Source organism: Salvelinus alpinus, chromosome 6 (genome assembly GCF_045679555.1).
Source record: "Salvelinus alpinus chromosome 6, SLU_Salpinus.1, whole genome shotgun sequence".
In the NCBI taxonomy this organism is placed as follows: domain Eukaryota; kingdom Metazoa; phylum Chordata; class Actinopteri; order Salmoniformes; family Salmonidae; genus Salvelinus; species Salvelinus alpinus.
The window spans coordinates 76,257,311-76,280,675 of record NC_092091.1 but is presented as its reverse complement, the minus strand read 5'-3'; the positions used below and the strand labels follow the sequence as shown (position 1 = coordinate 76,280,675).

The window sequence follows — 23,365 nt, the reverse complement described above, 5'->3', positions numbered from 1 at the left end:
TCTTGGAATAGCCTGGTCAAAGTCCAGACCTCAATCCAATTGAGAATCTGTGGTATGACAAAGATTGCTGTACACCAGCGGAACCCATCCAACTTGAAGGAGCTGGAGCAGTTTTACCTTGAAGAATGGGCAAAAATCCCAGTGGCTAGATGTGCCAAGCTTATAGAGACATACCCCAAGAGACTTGCAGCTGTAATTGCTGCAAAAAATGGCTCTACAAAGAATTGACTCCGGGGGGTGAATACTTATGCATGCTCAAGTTTTCAGTTTTTTTTCGTCTTATTTCTTGTTTGTTTCACAAGAAAACATATTTTGCATCTTCAAAGTGGTAGGCATGTTGTGTAAATCAAATGATACAACCCCCAAATTCCAATTTGTAAGGCAACAATATAGGAAAAATGCCAATAGGGGTGAATACTTTCACAAGCCACTGTAAGTCACTTTGGATAAGAGCATCTGCTAAATTACTAAAATGTAAAGCTTTTGTTGTTTGGAATAATAATGGTTCGAGAGAATGACGTAGCGAAGTGCACAAAAGAAAAGACAAGAACAATTTTGAATTCATAATCAAATTTTATTTGTCACATGCTTCGTAAACAACAGGTGTAGACTAACAGTGAAATGCTTACTTACGGGCCCTTCCCAACAATGCAGAGAAAGAAAATACAGAAATAATAGAAAAGTAAAACATAATAATAAAAGTAATTCACGACTGTGTTGGTGTGTTTGGACCATGATAGATTTGTTTATTTAACCTTTATTTAACTAGGCAAGTCAGTTAAGAACATATTCTTATTTACAATGACAGCCTACCGGGGAACAGCGGGTTTAACTGCCTTGTTCAGGGGCAAAACTACAGATTTTTACCTTGTCAGCTCAAGGATTTGATCCAGCAACCTTTCAGTTACTGGCCCAATGCTCTAACCACAAGGCTACCTGCCGCCAATAGATCCTTAGTGATGTGGACACCGAGGAACTTGAAGCTCTCGACCCACTACAGCCCAGTCAATGTGAATGGGTGCGTGCTCGAAAGTCCACAATCAGCTCCTTTGTCTTGCCCATGTTGAGGGAGGTTGTTGTCCTGGCACCACACTGCCAGGTCTCTGATCTCCTCCCTAAAGGCTGTCTCATCGTCGTCGGTGGTCAGGCCTACCACCATTGTGTTGTCTGCAAACTAAATAATGTTGGAGTCGTGCATGGCCAGGCATCGTTGGTGAACAGAGAGTATAGGAAGGGACTAAGCACGCATCCCTGAGGGCCCCCCGTGTTGATGGTTAGTGTGGCGGGTGTGTTATTGCCTACCCTCACAGGATCTAGTTGCAGAGGGAGGTCTTCAGTCCATGGTTCAGTCCCAGGGTCCTTAGCTTAGTGATGAGCTTGGAGGGCACTATGGTGTTGAACGCTGAGCTGTAGCCAATGAAAAGCATTCTCATGTACTTTTGCTGTTCCTTTTGTCCAAGTGAAAAATGCAGTGGAGTGCACTAGAGATTGTGTCATCTGTGAATCTGTTGGGGCTGTATGCAAATTGGAGTGGGTACAGGTTGTCTGGGATGATGGTGTTGATGTGAGCCATGAACAGGCTTTCAAATAATTTTTGGCTACAGATGTGAGTACTACAGGATGATAGTCATTTAGACAGGTTACCTTGGCATTATTGAGCACAGGGAATTTGAATTGAGACTTGAATAATTGTATTTAAAACATATTCTGGTTATTTGTCCTAATTTGTTTTTAACTCTATTTATTAGGAACGTTAGAAGCCTAAAAACAAGTTTAAATATAGGTGTACTGTGTTCATGTCTCACGCCATGGTTTTTATGTTCTGCGGGTTGCTTTAAAATGTGTTTTATTTGTATGTAAAAATCTGGGCTGGACTGGGAAGTTTCACTTGAACAACCCTCAAAGTCGTAATTACAAGCACTTATACCTTTTCAACCAAAACATGACAATAAATAAAATTTTGACAATTACAAACTTATCAATTTGGATAATGTAGCTAGTTTTACCATACTGTCAATGTTAAGCAAACTAGATAACTTTATTATGAGCAATGTTAGCTAGCAAACAAGCTAGCAAAAATCTTATTGGTTAAAGAATTGGTCTGACTTCAAATTCACTTGAACACAATCATGTCAGACTTACGACTTCCCACGAGCACACGAATGCCCCATCATTCAAATGTTTCATAGGTTACGCATGATCATTATGACAGACAATTTATAGACAGTCCATAATGTAAGACATTAATTCTTATTCAACACATGGTTTGATTTCCAACAGTTCATATTTTCAATGTCCTTATTAATAAACAATTTCTCAAAAAATTGGTTTTCTAGACCACTGCTCAGGCCAGGAGATCCAGCCTGTGTTTGCGTTGGTGCCACTTCAGATGGTTCAGTTGTTTGAAGCTAAGTCCACACACAGCGCAGCAGTACGGTCTCTCCCCAGTGTGGGTGCGCTGGTGCACCTTCAAATTGTCCGCCCGAGCGAAGCTCTTGTCACACATAGTGCAGCGGTGGGGTTTCTCCTGCGTGTGAATGCGCCGGTGCAGCTTGAGGTTCCAGAGCCGACTGAACTTGTTCCCACAGATGGAGCAGCAGTAGGGCTTGTCTGTCGTCTGGCTGCACTTGTGCCTCTTCAGGTCGGAGAAGGAGGTGAAGCCCTTGCCGCAGTGGCTGCAGAGGTGGAGTCCCTCTGCCTGGTGGACCCGCTGGTGGACCTTGAGGTTGCAGGCCTGGGTGAAGGTCTTACCGCACTGGGTGCAGGAGTACGGAGGCCCAGATCCTGACCCTGAGACTCTACCCGTTTTGTGTGTCTGCTTGTGGGCCTCAAGGGAGCCAGAGTCTGAGAATGTCATGGTGCATTGATTGCAGGCGTGACGCTTCCCCCCTCCTCCCATTACTCCTCCTTCTGTTACCTGCTCTTGTGAACGATCTCTGAGGTTTAGAGAGTGTCCAAAGTTGTCAGGGGCACCATACAGGCTCTCTGTGTTGTTGTTGTGGGCTGAGCTTCCAGAGTGGATGGAGGTTAGCCCCCTGTGGCCGGCTCTGCTACCTGACTCTGGGACACCGTGTTCAGGGTACAAGACACTGGAGTCCTGCAGGTACCCCTCCTCGTTTATCAACAGGCAGTTCCGGACACCCACCTCTGGGTGGGGGGATGGTGTTGGCGACCCCACCTGCTCCCTCCGGCTCCGATGGGGAACAGGCATGTGGGAGCGATGGTGGTGGTCTCCCCCCTCAGACCCCCCCAGGTCCACCTGGTAGTGACCCACAGCTCCGTAGCTCAGCCCCCCCAGACGAGACGGAGAACCAGGAAGCCTATCCAGCCCTTCCACGTCTACAAGATGGCCGCCACCACCAGCACCGCCGTAACCAGATTTCTCAAAGCCACCCCCCAGATCCTCCATGCTGTAACGGGGTTGGAAGAGAGGTTGGCTGGGGTCCGCTGGGTTTCCCTCTGGGCCTGGTGGTTTAGGCCCCTGGTCTAGACCGGATCCCCAGTCAGCCTGGCACTGCTGCAGCTCCTGCTCACTGAAACTCTTATTGGGCCCCGAGACGTCTGAACCATCGGCACCTGAAAACACAGGGGACATGAGTCATTAGAAGCATTAATATTTAAGACATTAGAATTACTAGAAACAATAGTAGAGTAACTGTAATGTTAAATGTGTACTTACAGCTTCAAGTTGACTTTACATGTGTAATAATGAATTCATTTGGAATGACACAGCATATTATAAGTTACTCTTCTTATCATTCTCTTAAACTTAAAGGTAGGCAATTGTCTATGTTATGTTTGTTGTAAACAACTCACCGTCCAGGCAGAACTCCCATCTCTCCTGTAGCTCAGTGTTGTGGAGAGGCTCCTCTTTCAGCAGGCTGTCCAGCTTCTGACCTGTGACCTCTGTGGACTGGAAGAGCAAATTAATGAGTCGATTCTAACTAAATGATGGATAAACTGACAGTGAGTGAATAGAGCTGACATGATGGTTTTCTTTTCAGAATTCTCCTCAGGGACCCCCAGACATCTCACAACTTTGTCGTAGCCCTGAACTAGCATACCTGATTCAAGTAGTGAAAGGCTTGATGATTCGTTGACAATTTCTATCAAGTGTTTATGTTCTGGAACAGTTCAAATATGAGGAGAGGTTTGACAAAGGCTGCCCAATTATTCCTGACAGACTATCTGTTCTAATATGTTTTCTGAAATATATTTCTACCTGAATGTCCTGTAACACTGCACCCTCCACCCTTCACAGGTGTTTAGTCAGTCCCCTACCTACCTCAGAGGTTCTCTTAAGGCTGGTGGCCTCAGCCTCCAAATCATGGAAGGCTGTTTCCCCGGCCACTCCCCCACAGCTGCTCCACTCCTCCCCTGGTACCTTCTCCTGCTTCAGGCCACGCCCCCTCTCCACACCTGGTCACAGGTAAACAAAGATAACATTTTATTTACGTAAAAGGAAAGGTGAACGCCACATTGTGGATGCTGTGAAGTCTTTTTTTTGCGTCAGTGCAGATGAAGGAAAGGAGGCCTCTTATTGAGATACAACTAACTAATTTCTTAAACCAATACTGACTGATCACCAAAGTATGAAAGGTACAGATTACATCAGTCACACTTCAGAGTGATTCCTCCATATTGACTTTAGATGTGTCTCTCCTCACCTGTCTGTGAGTTTCCAGAGCTTCCACCTTCCTCATCAGCTCTCCCACAGTCCTCACACTTCCCCCTCTGGCCTCCCTCTCTGTCCCTCTCCCTTCCTCTGTTCTCCGACCGCTGTAGCCTCTTCTTCAGAGACTCGACCTGCTCATGGCTCCGGGACACCTCCTCCAGGAAGCCGTCCTCCACCAGCCTGGTGATCTCATATATGGCTGACTTTAGGACCGTCTCCATGACTCCCGAGAGCTGGGTCTGGAATGTGAGGATGAGGTTCTCCGACATACTGCTTGTGTGTGTCTTTTTCACAGATCAATTCACAGTGGGATCTGCACCAAGCATCTGTGCTTATGGGAGCAAGTCAGGACTGTGTGTGTGATCCTAAAGTGAATCTCTTCAGATAGCCCTATTATTCAGAACAAGTGGGTAGAAATATGCCATGTCCATCACTGACACATCGCGTATCTGTTTCTCTGTCCAACAAGTGACAGCTCCTCCCAGCTCGCTAACAACCAAGTGGCGAAGACAGTCCAGCGTAAAAGAGTGCAACAAAGGTTCAATAAAACGGTCAAATTGCAAGGTTCACAATGTAACAGTTGTCTGGGGTCGTATCCAGCTTGCTAAAGAAAAAAAGCTAGCTAGCTAACATGCTACTACTAGCCGTGTTACTAGTCAATAAAGGGATATTTTGCACCATAAGGTATTATTGATTTAAATCGTTACCAAAAAGCTGAAATCACTTGCTGAGCATGGGGGTTGGTCGTTTTTTTCCAGATAATATACGGTCTGGTGGGCGGGATGCATCACTTCCGTGTAGATTTCCTGTAAATAATTTCCACAATAAATAGCCTAATAATCAGTATCCGAATTTTATAATAATAGACATATTATATTTTGAACCTTATTTACAGTAAACGTAAAAACATACAAAGGTTTTCTTCAAATAAATGTCGTCTTCTCTCTCCAGTAAGGAGCGTTCCAATATAGATTGTCCCACTACCCGATTCGTAGGTTTGTTTCCGGAAGTTCTGTTGTTTTGTGGATGCTTTTTGTGTTGACTCTGTAGCTAGTTACCTAACTACCATAACCGTGTTTTCTCTCAATACCTCTGGCATTTATATTTATTCGAATAGCTTCATATACAGTAAATGCTACAACTTAAATCTCGAAATGATAAACAATGTTATTAGGACCGTCATGGAGAGAGACAACTTCCAACAGTAGCTAGCTTTGCTAGCCTGCTAACGTAAGCTAGATAGCTTCCTAGCCTTTTGCTAGACTGGTTCGCAACACTGACTCACCTGAACAAAAGTAGCTAAACGTTACCAACTGTTAACTGTAACTAGCTACTCATAGACCTTTTTCCATGATGTCTGAAGCCATCGTAACCTTCCAGTCTCAGCTCTCCGGAGTCATGGAGACGGTATTCAAGGCTGCTATGTACGAGATCACCAGGCTGGTGGAGGATAGCTTCCTCAAGGAGGTTTCCCGGAGCCGGGAGCAGGTCGAGTCACTGAAGAAGCGGCTGCAGTGGTCGGAGAACAGACGCAGGGATAGGGACAGAGAGGTAGGCCGGAGGGGGAAGTGTGCGGACTGTGGGAGAGCCGACGAAGAAGCCGAGGAGAGAAGCTCTGGAACCTCACAGACAGGTGAAGAGAGAGAGAAATCTGAAGACAGTATACAGTGCTATCAGAAAATATTCATACCCCTTGACTTATTCCACATTTTGCTATGTTACATCCTGAATTAATGGATTAAGTTTATATTTTTCTCACCCATCTACACACAGTACTCCATCATGACAAAGTGATAACATGTTTTTAAAAAATGGTTGCAAATACAGAAATATCCAATATGTATACGCAGTCAAACCCTTGAGCCAATACTTTGTAGAAGCACCTTTGGCAGTGATTACAGCTGTGAGTCTTTGTGGGTACGTTTCTAAGAGCTTCCCACACCTGGATTGTGCCACATTTGCCCATTTATTATTTTTTAAAGTTCTTCAAGCTTTGTCAAATTGGTTGTTGATCATTGCTAGACAATAATTTTCAGGTGTTGCCATAGATTTTCAAGTACATTTAAGTCAAAACTGTAATTTGTCCACAGGGACATTCACTGTCTTGGTAAACAACTCCGGTGTTGATTTGGCCTTGTGTTTTAGGTTATTGTCCTAATAAAAAGTGAATTCATCTTCCAGTGTCTGGTGGAAAGCAGACTGAACCATGTTTTCCTCTAGGATTATGCATGTGCTTAGCTCCGTTTAGTTTTTATCCTGAAAAACTCCCCAGTCCTGAACAATTACAAGTATACCCATAGCACGATGCCACTATGTTTGAAAATATGGAGAGTGGTACTCAGTGATGTGTTGAATTTGCCCAAAACATAACACTTTGTATTCAGGACATAAAGTGAATTGCTTTGCCATTCTTTTTTGAAGTATTACTTTAGTGCCTTGTTGCAAACAGGATGCATGTTTTGGAATATTTTTGTTCTGTTCAGTGCCTTGTTGCAAACAGGATGCATGTTGTGGAATGTTTTTATTCTGTACAGGCTTGCTTCCTTTTCACTCTGTCAATGAGGTTAGTATTGTGAAGTAACTCTAATATTCTTGATCCATCCTCAGTTTTCTTCTATCACAGCCATTAAACTCTGTTTTAAAGTCACCATTGGCCTCATGGTGAATTCCCTGAGCAGTTTCCTTCCTCTCAGGCAACTGAGTTAGGAAGGACACCTGTATCTTTGGGTGTGTTGTGGAAATTACCACTAAGGACCCCAAAGTCAAGCTTAAATTAATTTATGTTTATTCAAGCCAGCGGAGAGATTACAGACAAACAGCACTTTGTGTGGAAGTTAGTCAGAAGCTCTGTTGAGGTATTTCCCCCTCAGCATATTTATACTATCACTACTTGTTACACAAAGATAGCCAAGTACATCGTTTCTCAGCGAAGTGTTTTCTCCCAGAGACCGGCTGCTCAGGAAGAAAACACCTGGCAACCACAGAGTCTGGGTATTCAGACAATAATTCCACTCCCGCTGAGCTGACCTTGTGAGAGTGTTAGCAGTTGATGTTATTCTTCAGTAACACTAACTCCAAAGCAAATCAGGGGGAGAAAAATGGATTTATTTGAGAAGGACAAATCATAGATGTTATGCTGGGAGGTAGATGTTCAGTCTCCCCTGTCCTCAGCTTTTCTCCACCGAACAAAGAAACAGGATGCCACTTATAACACCCCACCCTAGCCTGGGGTTGACCAATCAGAAGTCCTTGCAGTACAACTGGGCCAATGGCCAAATAACAAGTATCCTGCTCCAGACTCAATGTACAGACCAATGAAAACATGGCACACGTAGCTCTGAGTTCAGGACTGACATTCAACAGATTCTAAATAGCTGTTGAACTGAAAACCAACTATTTCTGTTGACAATTCCCTATTGACAATTAAGTCTAGTCCTCTCGTCCTCTCATCCCCTGCGTTGTGTATTTATCTTCAAAATATTCTTAAGAGCAAACCTCAAATACCCTGTCTGTCTAGGGCGGGCACATTTCTAAGTATGCAGCAGGTAAAACATGTATGATAAGTGTGAGAGACTGTAATCAGAAAAAGACAGTACAATTCCACTACAGGTGTATTGTTACACCATCCAAAGTTTAATTAATTACTTCACCATGCTGAAAGGGATATTCAATGTCTGCTTTGTTTATTTTCCCCATCTATCAATAGGTGCTTTTCTTTGCGAGGCATTGGAAAACCTCCCTGGTCTTTGTGGTTGAATCTGTGTTTGAAATTCACTGCTCGACTGAGGGACCTTACAGATTATTTTATGTGTTGGGTACAGAGAGGAGGTAGTCATAAAAAAAAACTGTTAACACTGTTATTGCACACAGAGTGAGTCCATGCAACTTATTATGTGACTTGTTAAGCACGTTTTTACTCCAGAACTTATTTAGGCTTGCCATAACAAGGGGTTCAATACTTATTGACTCAAGACATTTCAGATTTTCATTTTTTATTAATTTGTAAACATTTAGAAAAACAATTTCATTTGACATGATGGGTTATTGACCCCAAAAAATCTATATTTAATCCATTTTAAATGTAGGCTGCAACACAACAAAATGTGGAAAAAGTCAAGGGGTGTGAATACTTTCTGAAGGCACTGTATACAGTAATATATTGGTTATTGAACTACAGTGAGTTAAATGGATTTACACCCGAAAACAGATTTACGGTAATGGAAATACATAATCGGTCGCTGATGTGTACTACACAGAAATGCATAATTATGTATATGAAAGTCATTCTCTTCATGGTGATGTATCCTGAATAGGTACACAAAGGTAGAAATATGCAATATCATCCATTGCATGTACACTACCGTTCAAAAGTTTGGGGTCACTTAGAAATGTCCTTGTTTTTGAAAGAAAAGCAAGTTTTAGTCCATTAAAATAACATCAAATTGATCAAAAATACAGTGTAGACATCGTTAATGTTGTAAATGACTATTGTAGCTGGAAACGGCAGATTTTTAATGGAATATCTACATAGGCGTACAGAGGCCCATTATCAGCAACCATCACTCCTGTGTTCCAATGGCACGTTGTGTTAGCTAATCCAAACTTTATCACTTTAAAAGGCTAATTGATCATTAGAAACCCCTTTTGCAATTATGTTATCAGAACTGAAAACTGTTGTCCTGATTTAAAGAAGCAATAAAACTGGCCTTCTTTAGATGAGTTGAGTATCTGGAGCGTCAGCATTTGTGGGTTTAATTACAGGCTCAAAATGGCCAGAAACAAAGCACTTTCTTCTGAAACTCATCAGTCTATTCTTGTTCTGAGAAATTAAGGCTATTCCATGCGAGAAACTGCCAAGAAACTGAAGATCTCGTACAACGCTGTGTACTACTCCCTTCACAGAACAGCGCAAACTGTCTCTAACCAGAATAGAAGGAGGAGTGGGAGGCCCCGGTGCACAACTGAGCAAGAGGACAAGTACATTAGAGTGTCTAGTTTGAGAAACAGATGCCTCACAAGTCCTCAACTAGCAGCTTAATTAAATAGTACCCGCAAAACACCAGTCTCAATGTCGACAGTGAAGAGGCGACTCCGGGATGCTGGCCTTCTTGGTATTTTTTTATTTAACTAGGCTAGTCAGTTAAGAAAAAAAATCGTATTTACAATGATGGCCTACCAGATGGCAAAAGGTATTCTGCGGGGACAGTGGCTGGGATTAAAAATAAATACAAATATAGGCCAAAACACACGTCACGACAAGAGAGACACCATAACACTACATAAAGAGATACCTAAGACAACAACATAGCATGGCAGCAACACATGAAAACACAGCATGGTAGCAACACAACATGACAACAACATGGCAGCAGCACAACATGGTAGCAGCACAAAACATGGTAAAAAATGATTGGGCACAGACAACAGCACAAAGGGCAAGAAGGTAGAGACAATAATACTTCACGTGAAGCAGCCACAACTGTCAGTAAGAGTGTCCATGATTGAGTCTTTGAATGAAGATATTGAGATAAAACGGTCCAGTTTGAGTGTTTTTTTGCAGCTCGTTCCAGTCGTTAGCTACAGCGAACTGAAAAGAGCAGCGACCCATGGATGTGTGTGCTTTGGAGACCTTTAACAGAGTGTGACTGGCAGAACAGGTGTTATATGTGGAGGATGAGGGCTGCAGTAGGTATCTCAGACAGGGGGGGAGTGAGGCCTAAGAGGGTTTTATAAATAAGCATCAACCAGTGGGTCTTGCGACGGGTATACAGAGATGACCAGTTTACAGAGGAGTATAGAGTGCAGTGATGTGTCCTATAAGGAGCATTGGTGGCAAATCTGATGGCCGAATTGTAAAGAACATCTAGCCACTCGAGAGAACCCTTACCTGCCGATCTATAAATGATGTCGCCGTAATCTACCATGGGTAGGGTGGTTATCTGAATTAGGGTTAGTTTGGCAGCTGTGATGAAAGAGGAGCGGTTATGATAGAGGAATCCAAGTCTAGATTTAACCTTTGCTTGCAGGTTTGATATGTGCTGAGAGAAGGACAGTGTACTGTCTAGCCATATTCCCAAGTACTTGTATGAGGTGACTACCTCAAGCTCTAAACCCTCAGAGGTAGTAGTAACACCTGTGGGAAGAGGGGCATTCTTCTTGCCAAACCACATGACCTTTGTTTTGGAAGTGTTCAGAACAAGGTTAAGGGTAGAGAAAGCTTGTTGGACACTAAGAAAGCTTTGTTGTAGAGCATTTAACACAAAATCCAGGGAGGGGCCGACTGAGTATAAGACTGTATCATCTGCATATAAATGGATAAGAGAGCTTCCTACTGCTTGAGCTATGCTGTTGATGTAAATTGAGAAGAGTGTGGGGCCTAGGATTGAACCTTGGGGTACTCCCTTGGTGACAGGCAGTGGCTGAGACCGCAGATGTTCTGACTTTATACACTGCACTTTTTGAGAGAGGTAGTTAGCTCTCCGAGACACCAATACTCCATAGCCAGCCCAAAGGAATGGAATGGTCTACCGTATTAAAACCAATTCAATAAAAATAGCAGCACAACATTGCTTCGAATCAAGGGCACTGGTGACATCATTTACAACCTTTAAGGTTGCAGTGACACATCCATAACCTGAGCATATAGAATACTATAGACATCAAGAAAGTCAGTCAGTTGATTATTGACAAGTTTTTCCCAACACTTTTGATAAACAGGGCAAAATAGAAATTGGCCTATAACAGTTAGGATCAGCTAGATCTCCCGCTTGAAGTAAAGTACGCACCATGGCTGCCTTCCAAGCAATGGGAACCTCCCCAGAGAGGAGAGAGAGGTTAAAAAGGTCAGAGATGTTCTTGGCGATGATAGGGGCATCGACCTTAAAGAAGAAAAGGTCTAAACCATCTGAACCAGATGTTTCTCTGAGGTCAAGTTTAAGGAGATCCTTTAGCACCGCGGTTAGCCTGCAGGGAGAAACTTTGTAGCGGGGCAGGGGAAAAAGAGGGAGGAGCATCAGGGATAGTCACATTAGAAGGGGTGGGAGATGAGGAAATGTTGGACGGGCAAGGAGGCATGGCAGAGTCAAATAGGAATCCTGCCTTAATGAAGTGGGGATTAAAGAGCTCAGCCATGTGCTTCTTGTCAATAACAACCACGTCATCAATATTAAGGGACATGGGCAGCTGTGAGGAGGGGGGTTTATTCTCCAGGTCTTTAATTTGCCAGAATTTATTGGGGTTAGACCCACAGAGAGTGAACTGCTCCTTAAAGTAACTAACTTTGGCCTTCCTGATAGTCTGAGTGCACTTATTTCTAATTTGCCTGAACGAGAGCCAGTCAGCCTGAGTATGCGTGTGCTGAGCGATTTGCCAAATGGAATTCTTGAGGTGGAATAACTCTGCCAGATCACGGTCGGACCAGGGGCTGAACCTGTTTTTAATTCTCATATTCTTCATGGGCACGTATTTGTTAACGGTACCACTGGAAAAGATTTTTAAAAAGAAGGTCCAAGCGCCTTCGACAGAGGGGATCAAGCTGATTCTACACCAAATTACAGTGGCCAGATCATGAAGGCAGGCTTGCTCATGAACGTTTTTTAGCAAGCGTCTATGACAAGTCAGGACAGGTCGTTTCACTGAGCAGCCATTATGAACACAGGCTGTAAAACAGTGATCACTAAGGTCATTACAGAAAAAAAACAGACTGATACCTATCAGGATTATTTGTAAGGATAACATCAAGGAGAGTAGCCTTTTCTGGGTGTTTGGAGTCATACCTTGTGGGATTGGTAATAATCTGAGAAATATTTAGGGAGTCCCATTGCTTTAGGACTTGATCAGGTGGTTTAAGCATGTCCCAGTTTAGGTCACCTAGCAGGACAAATTCAGACTTAGTGTAAGGGGCAAAGAGAGAGCTTAGGGCAGGTAGGGTACAGGCCAGGGTGCTGATGGTGGACGATAACACCCAACAACAGTCAACAAAGAGTTATTTGAATGTTTTTAATGCGTAAAACCAGCAAATCAAATTGTTTGGGGACAGACTTGGTGAAGGTGTTCCTTGGTAAAGATTGCCACTCCACCACCTTTGGAAGATCTGTCTTGCTAAAAAAGGTTATAACCAGAAAGGTTAACATCAGTGTTCAAAACATTCTTTCTTAACCACGTCTCAGTAATGACCAACACATCTGGATTGGAGCTGTGAACCCACACTTTCATTTGATCAATTTTAGGCAATAAGCTTCTAGTGTTAACGTGCAGAAAACCCAGGCTTTTACGAGAGCAGAAATCAATGAAGCAGATATCAGAATTGGGGCTAGCAACAGTAGATGGGTCAGGGTGTACTGTACATGCACATTTCCAGATATAATCAGCAGTAATACAATCAGGGCACGGCAGAGGACAGGGAGAGCTCTTCAGTGTTGATTTCATAACATTTGAATGTGCATTAGATGGCAACAAGATCATATTGTACAGCAATTTCATCAGGTAACATGAATACAGAAGGTGGTTAGAATAGTAGAGTAAATTTAGTACAGTAAGTTAGAATAGGATGGGAGGCCAAGAGTCCGTGTAACCAATAGAGAGTCAGAGTCCCAAGTGTGGGAACAAACAGACTGTCCCACGGTTGGGTAAACAAGCAAGTTCATAGTCAAAAAAGCACGCAGGAGTCATGAGGCAAATAGCACAAAGCACAGGTGATAAATATAACAACTTGGGGCTAGCTATTGTAAGTTCAGAGTCACTCGCCTCAACAGTGCCTGTGCGCTGGAGGCGAGCGAAAGCTCTGGAGAGAGGGGGGAGTGTGGCGGGGGTACCTATACCAGACGGGGAGACAGGGCAGAGCTGACGGTGAACAGATCGCCAGGTGGAATCCAAGCAGCAGTGCAGCAGGCAACGGGAGTAGGTGTCACACCCACTTGGGAGAAGCTTTTTTCGGGAGGCAGATTCCTTGTAGAAAATCCCAGCTAGCTAGCTAACGTAGCTAGCAAGTCTCTCTCCGTCTTTTCCATGTGGAAAAGGAGGTCGTTAGCTAGCTATTGTTACTTTTTTTATTGTACAGTATAGTACATTATACTACTCTAGTCTGCTCTACTGTAGTGAAATGTACTGTACTGAACTTTGCTCTTTACTGTACTGTCCAAACTTGTGAAACATAAACGTCTATGATTCGTTGTAGATTTGGACATTAGAATAATAACCACCAATCATGGACGTCTATGTTTGGGCCAAATCAAGGCTGTAGATGTTGAAATCATGGCCGGACCAGCCCCCAAAACGACGTCTGTGGACGTTAAAATCAAGGCCAGGGCGGACTGACCATATTTCAACTACTTTTCAAAATCCATGGACGTCCGGTGTTCAGTGGGTGAGGATGTTGGTTACAGTAAATGTAAAGAGAGGGGGCTCATGGGTAGGTGTCAGTAAGAGCCGGGAGAGGTAACAGAAACTGGAGAGAGAAGAGGCAGCGACTGAGAGGGAGGGGTTGTCCAGACTGTTTACACACTTGCTTTGACCACCAGACGACAGAAAGAAAGAAAACAGTTATGAGCTGAACATAACAGTATGTCAGTGGAAGAGAGGACAGTAACAGGAGACACTATGAGCTGAACATAACAGTATGTCAGTGGAAGAGAGGACAGTAACAGGAGACACTATGAGCTGAACATAACAGTATGTCAGTGGAAGAGAGGACAGTAGCAGGAGACACTATGAGCTGAACATAACAGTATGGAAGAGAGGACAGTAACAGGAGACACTATGAGCTGAACATAACAGTATGTCAGTGGAAGAGAGGACAGTAGCAGGAGACACTATGAGCTGAACATAACAGTATGCCAGTAGAAGGGAGGACAGACTATGATTACCCAATGTAGCCAATTCAATTGGAGTATCAGTAATTCTGATACTGATTTGGTAACAGAATAACGAGTTTTAATCACTTAATAATTCAGAAACAAATTGGTATCATTAAAAACACGAACTAATTGGTAGGTATACCATTACTTGTAACTTCTGTGAACTTTCATTATCCTCCCTCATGAGGGAGAGAAATAAGAAAATATCTGAAACATATGTGGGTTTTTGGTTACGGAATTACAAGGCAAAGTTTCTTAAACTTACAGAAGGCAAATCATTTCTCCAAAACTAAATATGTGTTTATTACTTGACAGGGGTCTTTACTTCAACATTATTGTGTTCTGATGTATTTCTGATACCTTAAGACTTTTTCCTGTTAGATGTTTTCTAAGATCCCTTTTCTGTCTTTTTGACCAGAAATCAAAGCCTTTACTCAGGCCTCATTTTTTAATGGAAAATGGTTCAAAAGTATCTAGGCTTTCATTTCCCCCAAATGTAGACTCTTAACTTTCATTTGACATGCTCCTATGAACTTTACATGTTGGTGCTCATGGGTACTTTTACATGGAAATGGCCATGTGGAGGCTGCTGTATTGTGTACCTTTCATACTTTGGTGATCACTGATCAGACAGTATTGGTTTAAGAAAAGAGTCAAAGTCATGGCTGGTGGTGGCATCTTAATAAGATGTTTCCTTTCCTTCATCTGATGAGAGGAGACTCCATTATCCACAATGTTACTTTCCTTTTACTCCAAATGAAATGTTCTCTTTGTTTACCTGTGGCCAGGTGTGGAGAGGGGGCGTGGCCTGAAGCAGGAGAAGGTACCAGGGGAGGAGTGGAGCAGCTGTGGGGGCGTGGCCAGGGAAACAACCTTCAATGATCTGGAGGAGGCTGAGGCCACCAGCCCTAAGAGAACCTCTGAGGTAGGTAGGGGACTGACTAAACACATGGAGGCTGAGGCCACCAGCCCTAAGAGAACCTCTGAGGTAGGTAGGGGACTGACTAAACACATGGAGGCTGAGGCCACCAGCCCTAGGAGAATCTCTGAGGTAGGTAGGGGACTGACTAAACACATGGAGGCTGAGGCCACCAGCCCTAAGAGAACCTCTGAGGTAGGTAGGGGACTGACTAAACACATGGAGGCTGAGGCCACCAGCCCTAAGAGAACCTCTGAGGTAGGTAGGGGACTGACTAAACACATGGAGGCAAAGGCCACCAGCCCTAGGAGAACCTCTTGTAACTACTAAACACCTTGGAAGAGTGGAGGGTGCAGTGTTACAAAATGCTCAGTTAGAAATATATTTTTAAGAACATATTAGAATTGTGAGGAAGAATTGGGCAGCCTTTTTCAAACCTCTCCTCATATTTGAACTGTTACAGAACTAAAACACCTGATTCAACTTGTCAACGAATCATCAAGCCCTTCACTACTTGAATCAGGTATGCTAGTTCAGGGCTACGACAAAGTTGTGAGATGTCTGGGGGTCCCAGAGGAGTATTCTGAAAAGAAAACCATCATGTCAGCTCTATTCAGTCACTATCAGTTTATCCATCATTTAGTTAGAATCATTTGCTCTTCCAGTCCACAGAGGTCGGAGGTCAGAAGCTGGACAGCCTGCTGAAAGAGGAGGCTCTCCACAACACTGAGCTACAGGAGAGATGGGAGTTCTGCCTGGATGGTGAGTCAGGAGTGTACAACAAACATAACACAGACAATAGCCTACCTTTTATGATGATGAGAATGATAACGAGAGTAACTTTTATAGTATGCTGTGTCATTTAAAATGTATTCATTATTATACATGTAAAGTCAACTTGAAGCTATAAGTAAACATTTAACATTACAGTTACTCTACTACCGTTTCTAGTAATTATAATGTCTTAAATATTAATGCTTCTAATGCCTCATGTCCCCTGTGTTTTCAGGGGCTGATGGTTCAGACGTCTCGGGGCCCAGTAAGAGTTTTATTCAGCAGGATCTACAGCGGTGCCAGGATGACTGGGGGTCTGCTCTAGACCAGGGACCTGAACCACCGGGCCCCGAGGGAGAGGCAGAGGACCACACCGACCCTCTCTACCGCCCTCGTTACAGCATGGAGGACCTTGGGGGTGCCTTTGAGAAGTCTGGTTACAGTGGTGATGGTGGTAGCGACCATCTTCTAGACATGGAAGGGCTGGATAGGCTTCCTGGTTCTCCGTCTCGTCTGGGGGCGCTGAGCTACGGAGCTGTGGGTCACTACCAGGTGAACCTCGGGGGGTCTGAGGGGGGAGACCATCACCATCGCTCCCACATGCCTCGCCCCCATCAGAGCCGGAGGGAGCAGGTGGGGTCGCCAACGCCATCCCCCCACCCTGAGGTGGGAGACCGGAACTGCCTGTTGATAAACGAGGAGGGGTACCTGCAGGACTCCAGTGTCTTGTACCCTGAACACGGTGTCCCAGAGTCGGGTAACAGAGCTGGCCACAGGGGGCTAACCTCCATCCACTCTGGAAGCTCAGCCCACAACAACACAGAGAGCCTGTATGGTGCTGCTGGCAACTTTGGACACTCTTTAAACCTCAGCGATCATTCACAAGAGCAGGTAAAAGGAGGAGGGGGGAGGCGTCATGCCTGCAATCAATGTACCATGACCTTCCCAGACTTTGGTTCCCTCAAGTCCCACAAGCAGACACACAAAACTGGTAGAGAGTCAGGATCTGGGCCTCCATACTCCTGCACCCAGTGCGGTAAGACCTTCACCCAGGCCTGCAACCTCAAGGTCCACCAGCGGGTTCACCAGGCAGAGGGACTCCACCTCTGCAGCCACTGCGGCAAGGGCTTCACCTCCTTCTCCGACCTGAAGAGGCACAAGTGCAGCCAGACGACAGACAAGCCCTACTGCTGCTCCATCTGTGGGAACAAATTCAGTCGGCTCTGGAACCTCAAGCTGCATCAGCGCATTCACACGCAGGAGAAACCCCACCGCTGCACTATGTGTGACAAGAGCTTCACACGCGCAGACATTTTGAAAGTGCACCTGCGCATCCACACCGGGGAGAGACCTTACTGCTGCGCTGTGTGTGGACTCCGCTTCAAACGACTGGACCATCTGAAGTTGCACCAGCGCAAACACAGGCCGGAACTCCTGAACTGAATTTTTTAAAACATTTTTGTTCTTTAGCATATGCTTTTATCCAAAGCGACTTACTTTTAGTGCATTCATCTTATGATAGGTTGGTTCGTTATTATTTTATTGGACATTGAGAAAAAAAATGTTTTTGATCAATTGTTTATTAATAAGGACATTGAAAATATGAGCTGTTGGAAATCTAACCATGTGTTGAATAAGAATGTATGCCTTAAATGATAGACTGTCTGTGAATTGTCTGTCATAATGACCATGCCAACCTACCAAACATTAGAATAATACTGCTTTCATGACAAGTCTGCAGTGGTGTAAAGTACTTAAGGAAAAATACTTTAAAGTACTACTTAAGTAGTTTTTTGGTGTATCTGTACTTTACTATTTACGTTTTTTACAACTTTTACTTTTACTTCACTACATTCTTAAAGAAAATAATGTACTTTTTACTCCATACATTTTCCCTGACACCCAAAAGTACTTGTTACATTTTGACAGGAAAATGGTCCAATTCACGCACTTATCAAGAGAACATCCCTGGTCATCCCTACTGCCTCTGATCTGACGGACTCACTGAACACAAATGCTTTGTTTGTAAATTAATGGCAGAGTGTTGTAGTGTGCCCCTGGCTATCCGTAAAAAAAATACTACTAATAATAATAGTTGTGCTGTCTGGTTTGCAAAATATAAGGTATTTTAAATTATTCATACTTTTTCTTTTGATACTTAATTACATTTTAGCAATTCCGTTTACTTTTAATACTTAAGTATATTTAAAACCAAATACTTTTAGACTTTTACTCAAGTAGAATTTTACTGGGTGACTTTCAGTTTTACTTGAGTCATTTTCTATTAAGGTATCTTTACTTTTACTGAAGTATGACTTTTGAGTACTTTTTCCACCACTGCAAGTCGGAAACTGGGAACCTCAGAGGTAAAATTAAGTTATTTGCATAGAGCTTCCTATTGGTTGATTTTGATACTTTCCAAGTGGGAAACTTGGGTATCATCTTTCTACAACGAGTTCCAAGTTGTACATTTCTGAGTTTCTTAGTTCCGACTTGTCATGAATGCAGCATATGCCTCATATTTTCTGTTCATCAAGCTTGCTTTCTACCCCAGTCACTAACCATACTGTAACCATGCATTTTCTTCCTGTACATAACTTTGTTAACTGAATGAATTGAACCTGAATTGCCGTAATTGTCTTTTATGTACAATAAATATTTTGCTCCCATGTAGTCGGTGAATATATCATTCCTTAAAGACATGCTACTGACCTTTGGCGACTACTAAGTATTTTTTAAACCTCCCGCTTTGGGCTGGATGTGTCAATCTGTAGTTCATACATGCAAAATCTATGATCGGAATTACTGTCTAACCTCAATTAGCCACGAAATCCCTAGTTTGAAAGTGACTGTTTTTCGGGAAGCTGTGCTGGTCCTTTTTCCCTAACATTTTCAACACATGCATAAGCCATATAGCATTTCGAGTTTAGCCAATGAGCTTCAGTCCCCCTGCCATTTGAGTGACAGCTAGCAAAATGAACACATAGCAAAGCGAGAGATCAATGACATGGTGACATATCTGCACATATGTGATGTAGTACGCAATTATCGGATCCACTTTTGGCTCGTGAGGGCTACTTTCAGAACTTCTTGCTAAAGTGTACAAAAGTACCAGATAATCCCTTTAATTCCATTGGTAAATCTGTTTTTAACTATTTGTATAGCTTACAACTATATTTTCACCATAGACGAAGTGAAGTAATTATCGAAGTAATTCTCTACCCCACAAATATGTATAATTTGGCGCAAACGAAAATTTTCACTTGTTCTATTAACGCGTTTCATAAAACGTTCCCTTACCATGCGGACATTGATCACGCAGGGCCACCGTACAGCAGAAGGGTGACGTGCGATTGAAAACAATCGAATTTCCGGAATCCATCGTCGATTAGCATGTTTTTTTTTCGATTTCTTCAATTTAAACAAAAATCTGGAGACAACTACCCCATGCTCATGAGGTGATGTCAGCCTTTTGGTAATAACGTTTGTAATCAATAGTACTGTATGTTGCAAAATATCTCATTATTGACTCGTAACAAGGCTAGTACCGGTATCATGTTAGCTGGCTAGCTTTTTTTTTTAGCAAGCCTGATACGACCCCATTTTTGTCTGATACCTTGTTTGTTACCTAGTCGAATTTTGCGATGTGACCGTTTTATTGAACCTATGTTGCACGCTTCTGCGCTGGACGGTCTTCGCCACTTGGTTGCTAGCTAGCTGGAGGAGCTGTCACTCTTATTGGTTAGAGAAACAGATACGTGATAGACATGGCATATTTCTACCCACTTATTATGAATAATAGGGCTATCTGAAGAGATTCACTTTAGGATCACACACACACACACACAGTCCTGACAAGCACAGATGTTTGGGACAGATCCCACTGTGAATTGATCTGTGAAAAAGACACACACAAGCAGTATGTCGGAGAACCTCGTCCTCACCTTCCAGACCCAGCTCTCGGGAGTCATGGAGACGGTCCTAAAGTCAGCCATGTATGAGATCACCAGACTGGTGGAGGACGGCTTCCTGGAGGAGGTAAGACGTGGTCAACAGGAAGTGACACGGAGCCACCTGGAAGTGGAGTCTCTGCGGACCCTGCTGCAGCGGGCAGAGAGTCAGCTGAAGGATGTCAGTCAGAGGGCCAGGTGTGGAGACTGTGGCAGGACAGATGTCTACAATGAGGATACAGATGACATACCTCCAGGAGTACAGGACAGTAAGTGGGGGCTTCCTTTGAGTCACAAATTACTTTTAGGTATAACCAAGGGTTAAATGGTGAATGTGTAGGTATTGCAACGGTTTCCAAAATGGGTTGCTTCTCCCTATGACAGTTTATAAATAGCTATGCTCATCTACCACTGTTCTTCCCCAGCCTAAGGTTGGTTCCCTCAACCACAATATAACCAATTAGCCTATACCTTTTGAGACATTATACTTTGAGTTCAGGGGGTGTATGTTATGCTGTTGTCTCATTAGTAGTGCTTTCATGAGTTGCACACCGTAGCAAAACGTTTTGCACCGTCCGTTCACTCCAAACGCTCTGTAACATGAGGTAAAAGCTCTTGAGTTCCATTCTGTTTTCAAACTGAAGTTGTAGTTCATTCTTTTTTAGTAGGGCAGCAGAGAGACATGCCATGAACTACAACATCGTTTTTTTCTACGTTGTGCCACTTATGAATACACCGGCACACTAGTTGAATGTCTCTCCTGGGCCTGGTTCAGCAGCACACAATGTTGGCCAGCGTTCAGATAGAAATATATGATGTAGAACAAGCATACCTCTGGTATATAGAATAAGGAATCACGATAGTTCGAGTCATTTAGGCATTTCTATCTGCAACGTTCTACAAAGTGTTCTTACCGAACATGGCCCTGCAGTCTCACTGGTTGTCACCTGTCTCCCCAGGTGTGCTTCAGCTGAGCGGGTGTGACCTGAAGCTGGAGGAGGAGCCAGAGGTCAGGTGGAGAAGCTGTGGACAGGAAACAGTGGAGTCGTCACAGGTAGCAGATAAACCAACTCCTCCAGCTCCCAGTCCTTCGCTGGTAGGCAGTGTTAAGGAGGAGGAAGGGGAGGAGGAAGGGGAGGAGGACATGGAGCCGTGGAGAATCAAGGTGGCCATACAGCCGTCTGCAGCTCACACCTACACAGAGGAGCAGCTAGACTCACACACACTCGTTCAGATTACAGGAGACTCTATTGGGTTTCCCTCTGCGGACCCAGAGGCCCAACAGGTCACCCAGACACCCAGACTAGCAGGGCCATCTCAGAACCAGAGCAGGGGACCCAGCAATGATGGTGACAGAACGAGGAGTAGAGCCTCACCGGTGTGGATAGGCCGTAGAATTTTAGACACGGATACTGACGTTCACAGACAAGCTCAGTCGAACCTACGACTGGTAAGAGAGCCTCTGTCGTCCTCTGAATCGGCAGAGGCGAAGCAGCCAGCTAGAGATTTCGCTTCCCCAACCAATCCCAGCACAGCGGGGGCCTCTGTCTCCTCCTCCTCATCAGGCTGTCATGTCTTCAGCTCTCTAAACTACAGGATTCTTTCCAAATATAAGCCCAGCGCTCAAACCCTGCCGCGCATGAGAGTATACAGGGATGCTGCCAAGCGGGGCGGCTACCCGATGTACAACAGGGGGACCGCCCAGGGAGGGCTCACCTCCTCCCAAACCCCAACCCAACAACAAGGGAACCACCAGCATCACCACCCTGGGAGGCTGGCCCTCCGCTGCCCAGTGTGTGGTAAGGTCTTCCCCCATCCCAGTAGCCTTAAGGCCCACCAGCAGACCCACACGGGGGAGAGGCCGTTCATCTGCGCCCTGTGTGGCCGGAGCTTCACTAAGTTAAGCAACCTGAAGGCCCACCGGCGCGTTCACACTGGGGAGAGACCCTACAGCTGCTCGGACTGCAGCAAACGCTTCACACAGAAGTGCAACCTTAAGAGGCACCAGAGGATTCACATGGAGAACGATATATGACGTGGGTGGGGAGGAGTGTGTGTATGTGGGTGGGTGTGGGGTGGAGTGTATGGGTGGGGAGGTGGGTGTGGGGAGGAGTGTGTGTGTGTGTGTGGGTGGGTGTGGGGAGGAGTGTGTGGGGAGGAGTGTGCGCCAGGGGTGTTGGTTGTTAATTTGACCCATGTTATTGCATAAATAGTATATAGTTTGTTATTCCTTTATATCAATACTGTTGATATGAAGTTTGACATGATGTAGGATAGATAAGCTGTGTTTTCCCCCATGGTGTTGTCTACAGTTTTTATAATAATGTATAGTCATTTACATTTCTATAAGTGAATTGAAGTTTCTCTAGACCTAGTTCTCAGATGAATGTTCTACCATAGATGGCTAGTGTGGTAGCTAATTAACGCTTGTCTTTTAAAATCTGAGCACATGACAATGCTCTATCCATGTTCTTCTGAGTGTCCCAAATCAAATGTAGGCCTATACAACATGTAATCGAATATGTACACCCTATAAAATGTAACATAAAAAAATACCTTGGTCAATGAACAATGGCTGCTGGTCAATATATATAAGGTCAATATTGCTTGTGAATGGAGATTGTTTTTGTATGAACTAAGTGGATAAAAAAAGAATACGTCTTTATGAACAAAGATTTGTATGAGAACATACAGCATGGTTGCATTGTGAAATCAAAATCATAGCTCTGCACTGTTCCCATTGGAAGTATAACATACAAGGGATGGATACAATAGTTTTATTTTATAAGTAAATGGGGTGACTGAAGAAATAGTTTTGGACTAAACTAGATACAGGCCGAGGATTTGTTTGTGGTTTTTAAGTCCAAATTAAAGTAGTCAAGCGTGTCCGATTTGTGTCATTTATTTGATTCAGTACTGTGTCGGGTATATTTTCTTCCCTGGTGTAGTGGTATGCTGGTATTCTACTTTTCTGGTCAAAAGTAGGGATAGGGTGCTATTTCACTGACCAGGACCCATAGGGCTCTGGTCAAAAGTAGTGCACTATATAGGTGATAGGGCACCATTTTGGACTCACAAAACACACAAACAGGCATTTAAAGAGACTACTACCTCTGGTCCTGCAAACAGACCACTCCTGGACAATGCTGATTGTGTGGTTTGTGTCCACAGTATTAAGTTAAAGGTAGGCTTT

At 43.9% G+C, this 23,365-nt stretch overlaps 2 protein-coding genes across 2 annotated transcripts; one reads left to right on the top strand and one right to left on the bottom strand.

The window, feature by feature from the left end:
• Positions 1 to 553: 553 nt before the first annotated feature.
• On the bottom strand, positions 554 to 5,666 carry LOC139579390 (uncharacterized). Its single transcript, XM_071407973.1, has 4 exons — positions 4,668 to 5,666; positions 4,286 to 4,419; positions 3,817 to 3,913; positions 554 to 3,576 (listed from the first exon to the last, which is right to left on the bottom strand). The coding sequence occupies exons 1-4, from the start codon at positions 4,942 to 4,944 to the stop codon at positions 2,345 to 2,347; spliced, it is 1,740 nt and encodes a 579-aa protein (XP_071264074.1). The 5' UTR covers positions 4,945 to 5,666; the 3' UTR covers positions 554 to 2,344.
• A 359-nt stretch (positions 5,667 to 6,025) lies between these two features.
• LOC139579760 (zinc finger protein 420-like) lies at positions 6,026 to 22,229 on the top strand. Its single transcript, XM_071408581.1, has 6 exons — positions 6,026 to 6,308; positions 15,318 to 15,454; positions 16,114 to 16,210; positions 16,458 to 17,662; positions 20,117 to 20,441; positions 21,132 to 22,229. Exons 1-6 carry the CDS (start codon positions 6,026 to 6,028, stop codon positions 22,205 to 22,207), a joined length of 3,123 nt encoding a protein of 1,040 aa, XP_071264682.1. The 3' UTR covers positions 22,208 to 22,229.
• Positions 22,230 to 23,365: the final 1,136 nt, after the last annotated feature.

What these genes read in the sequence shown, in the direction of transcription:
- LOC139579760 (XM_071408581.1), top strand. Translation starts at nt 6,026, where the DNA reads ATGATGTCTGAAGCCATCGTAACCTTCCAGTCTCAGCTCTCCGGAGTC. An exon ending in CTCTGGAACCTCACAGACAG is followed by an intron (nt 6,309 to 15,317) that starts GTGAAGAGAGAG and finishes ACCTGTGGCCAG; the next exon opens with GTGTGGAGAGGGGGCGTGGC. An exon ending in ACCTCCAGGAGTACAGGACA is followed by an intron (nt 20,442 to 21,131) that starts GTAAGTGGGGGC and finishes CTGTCTCCCCAG; the next exon opens with GTGTGCTTCAGCTGAGCGGG.
- LOC139579390 (XM_071407973.1), bottom strand. Translation starts at nt 4,944, where the DNA reads ATGTCGGAGAACCTCATCCTCACATTCCAGACCCAGCTCTCGGGAGTC. An exon ending in CTCTGGAAACTCACAGACAG is followed by an intron (nt 4,420 to 4,667) that starts GTGAGGAGAGAC and finishes ACCTGTGACCAG; the next exon opens with GTGTGGAGAGGGGGCGTGGC. An exon ending in GCCTTAAGAGAACCTCTGAG is followed by an intron (nt 3,914 to 4,285) that starts GTAGGTAGGGGA and finishes TTGCTCTTCCAG; the next exon opens with TCCACAGAGGTCACAGGTCA.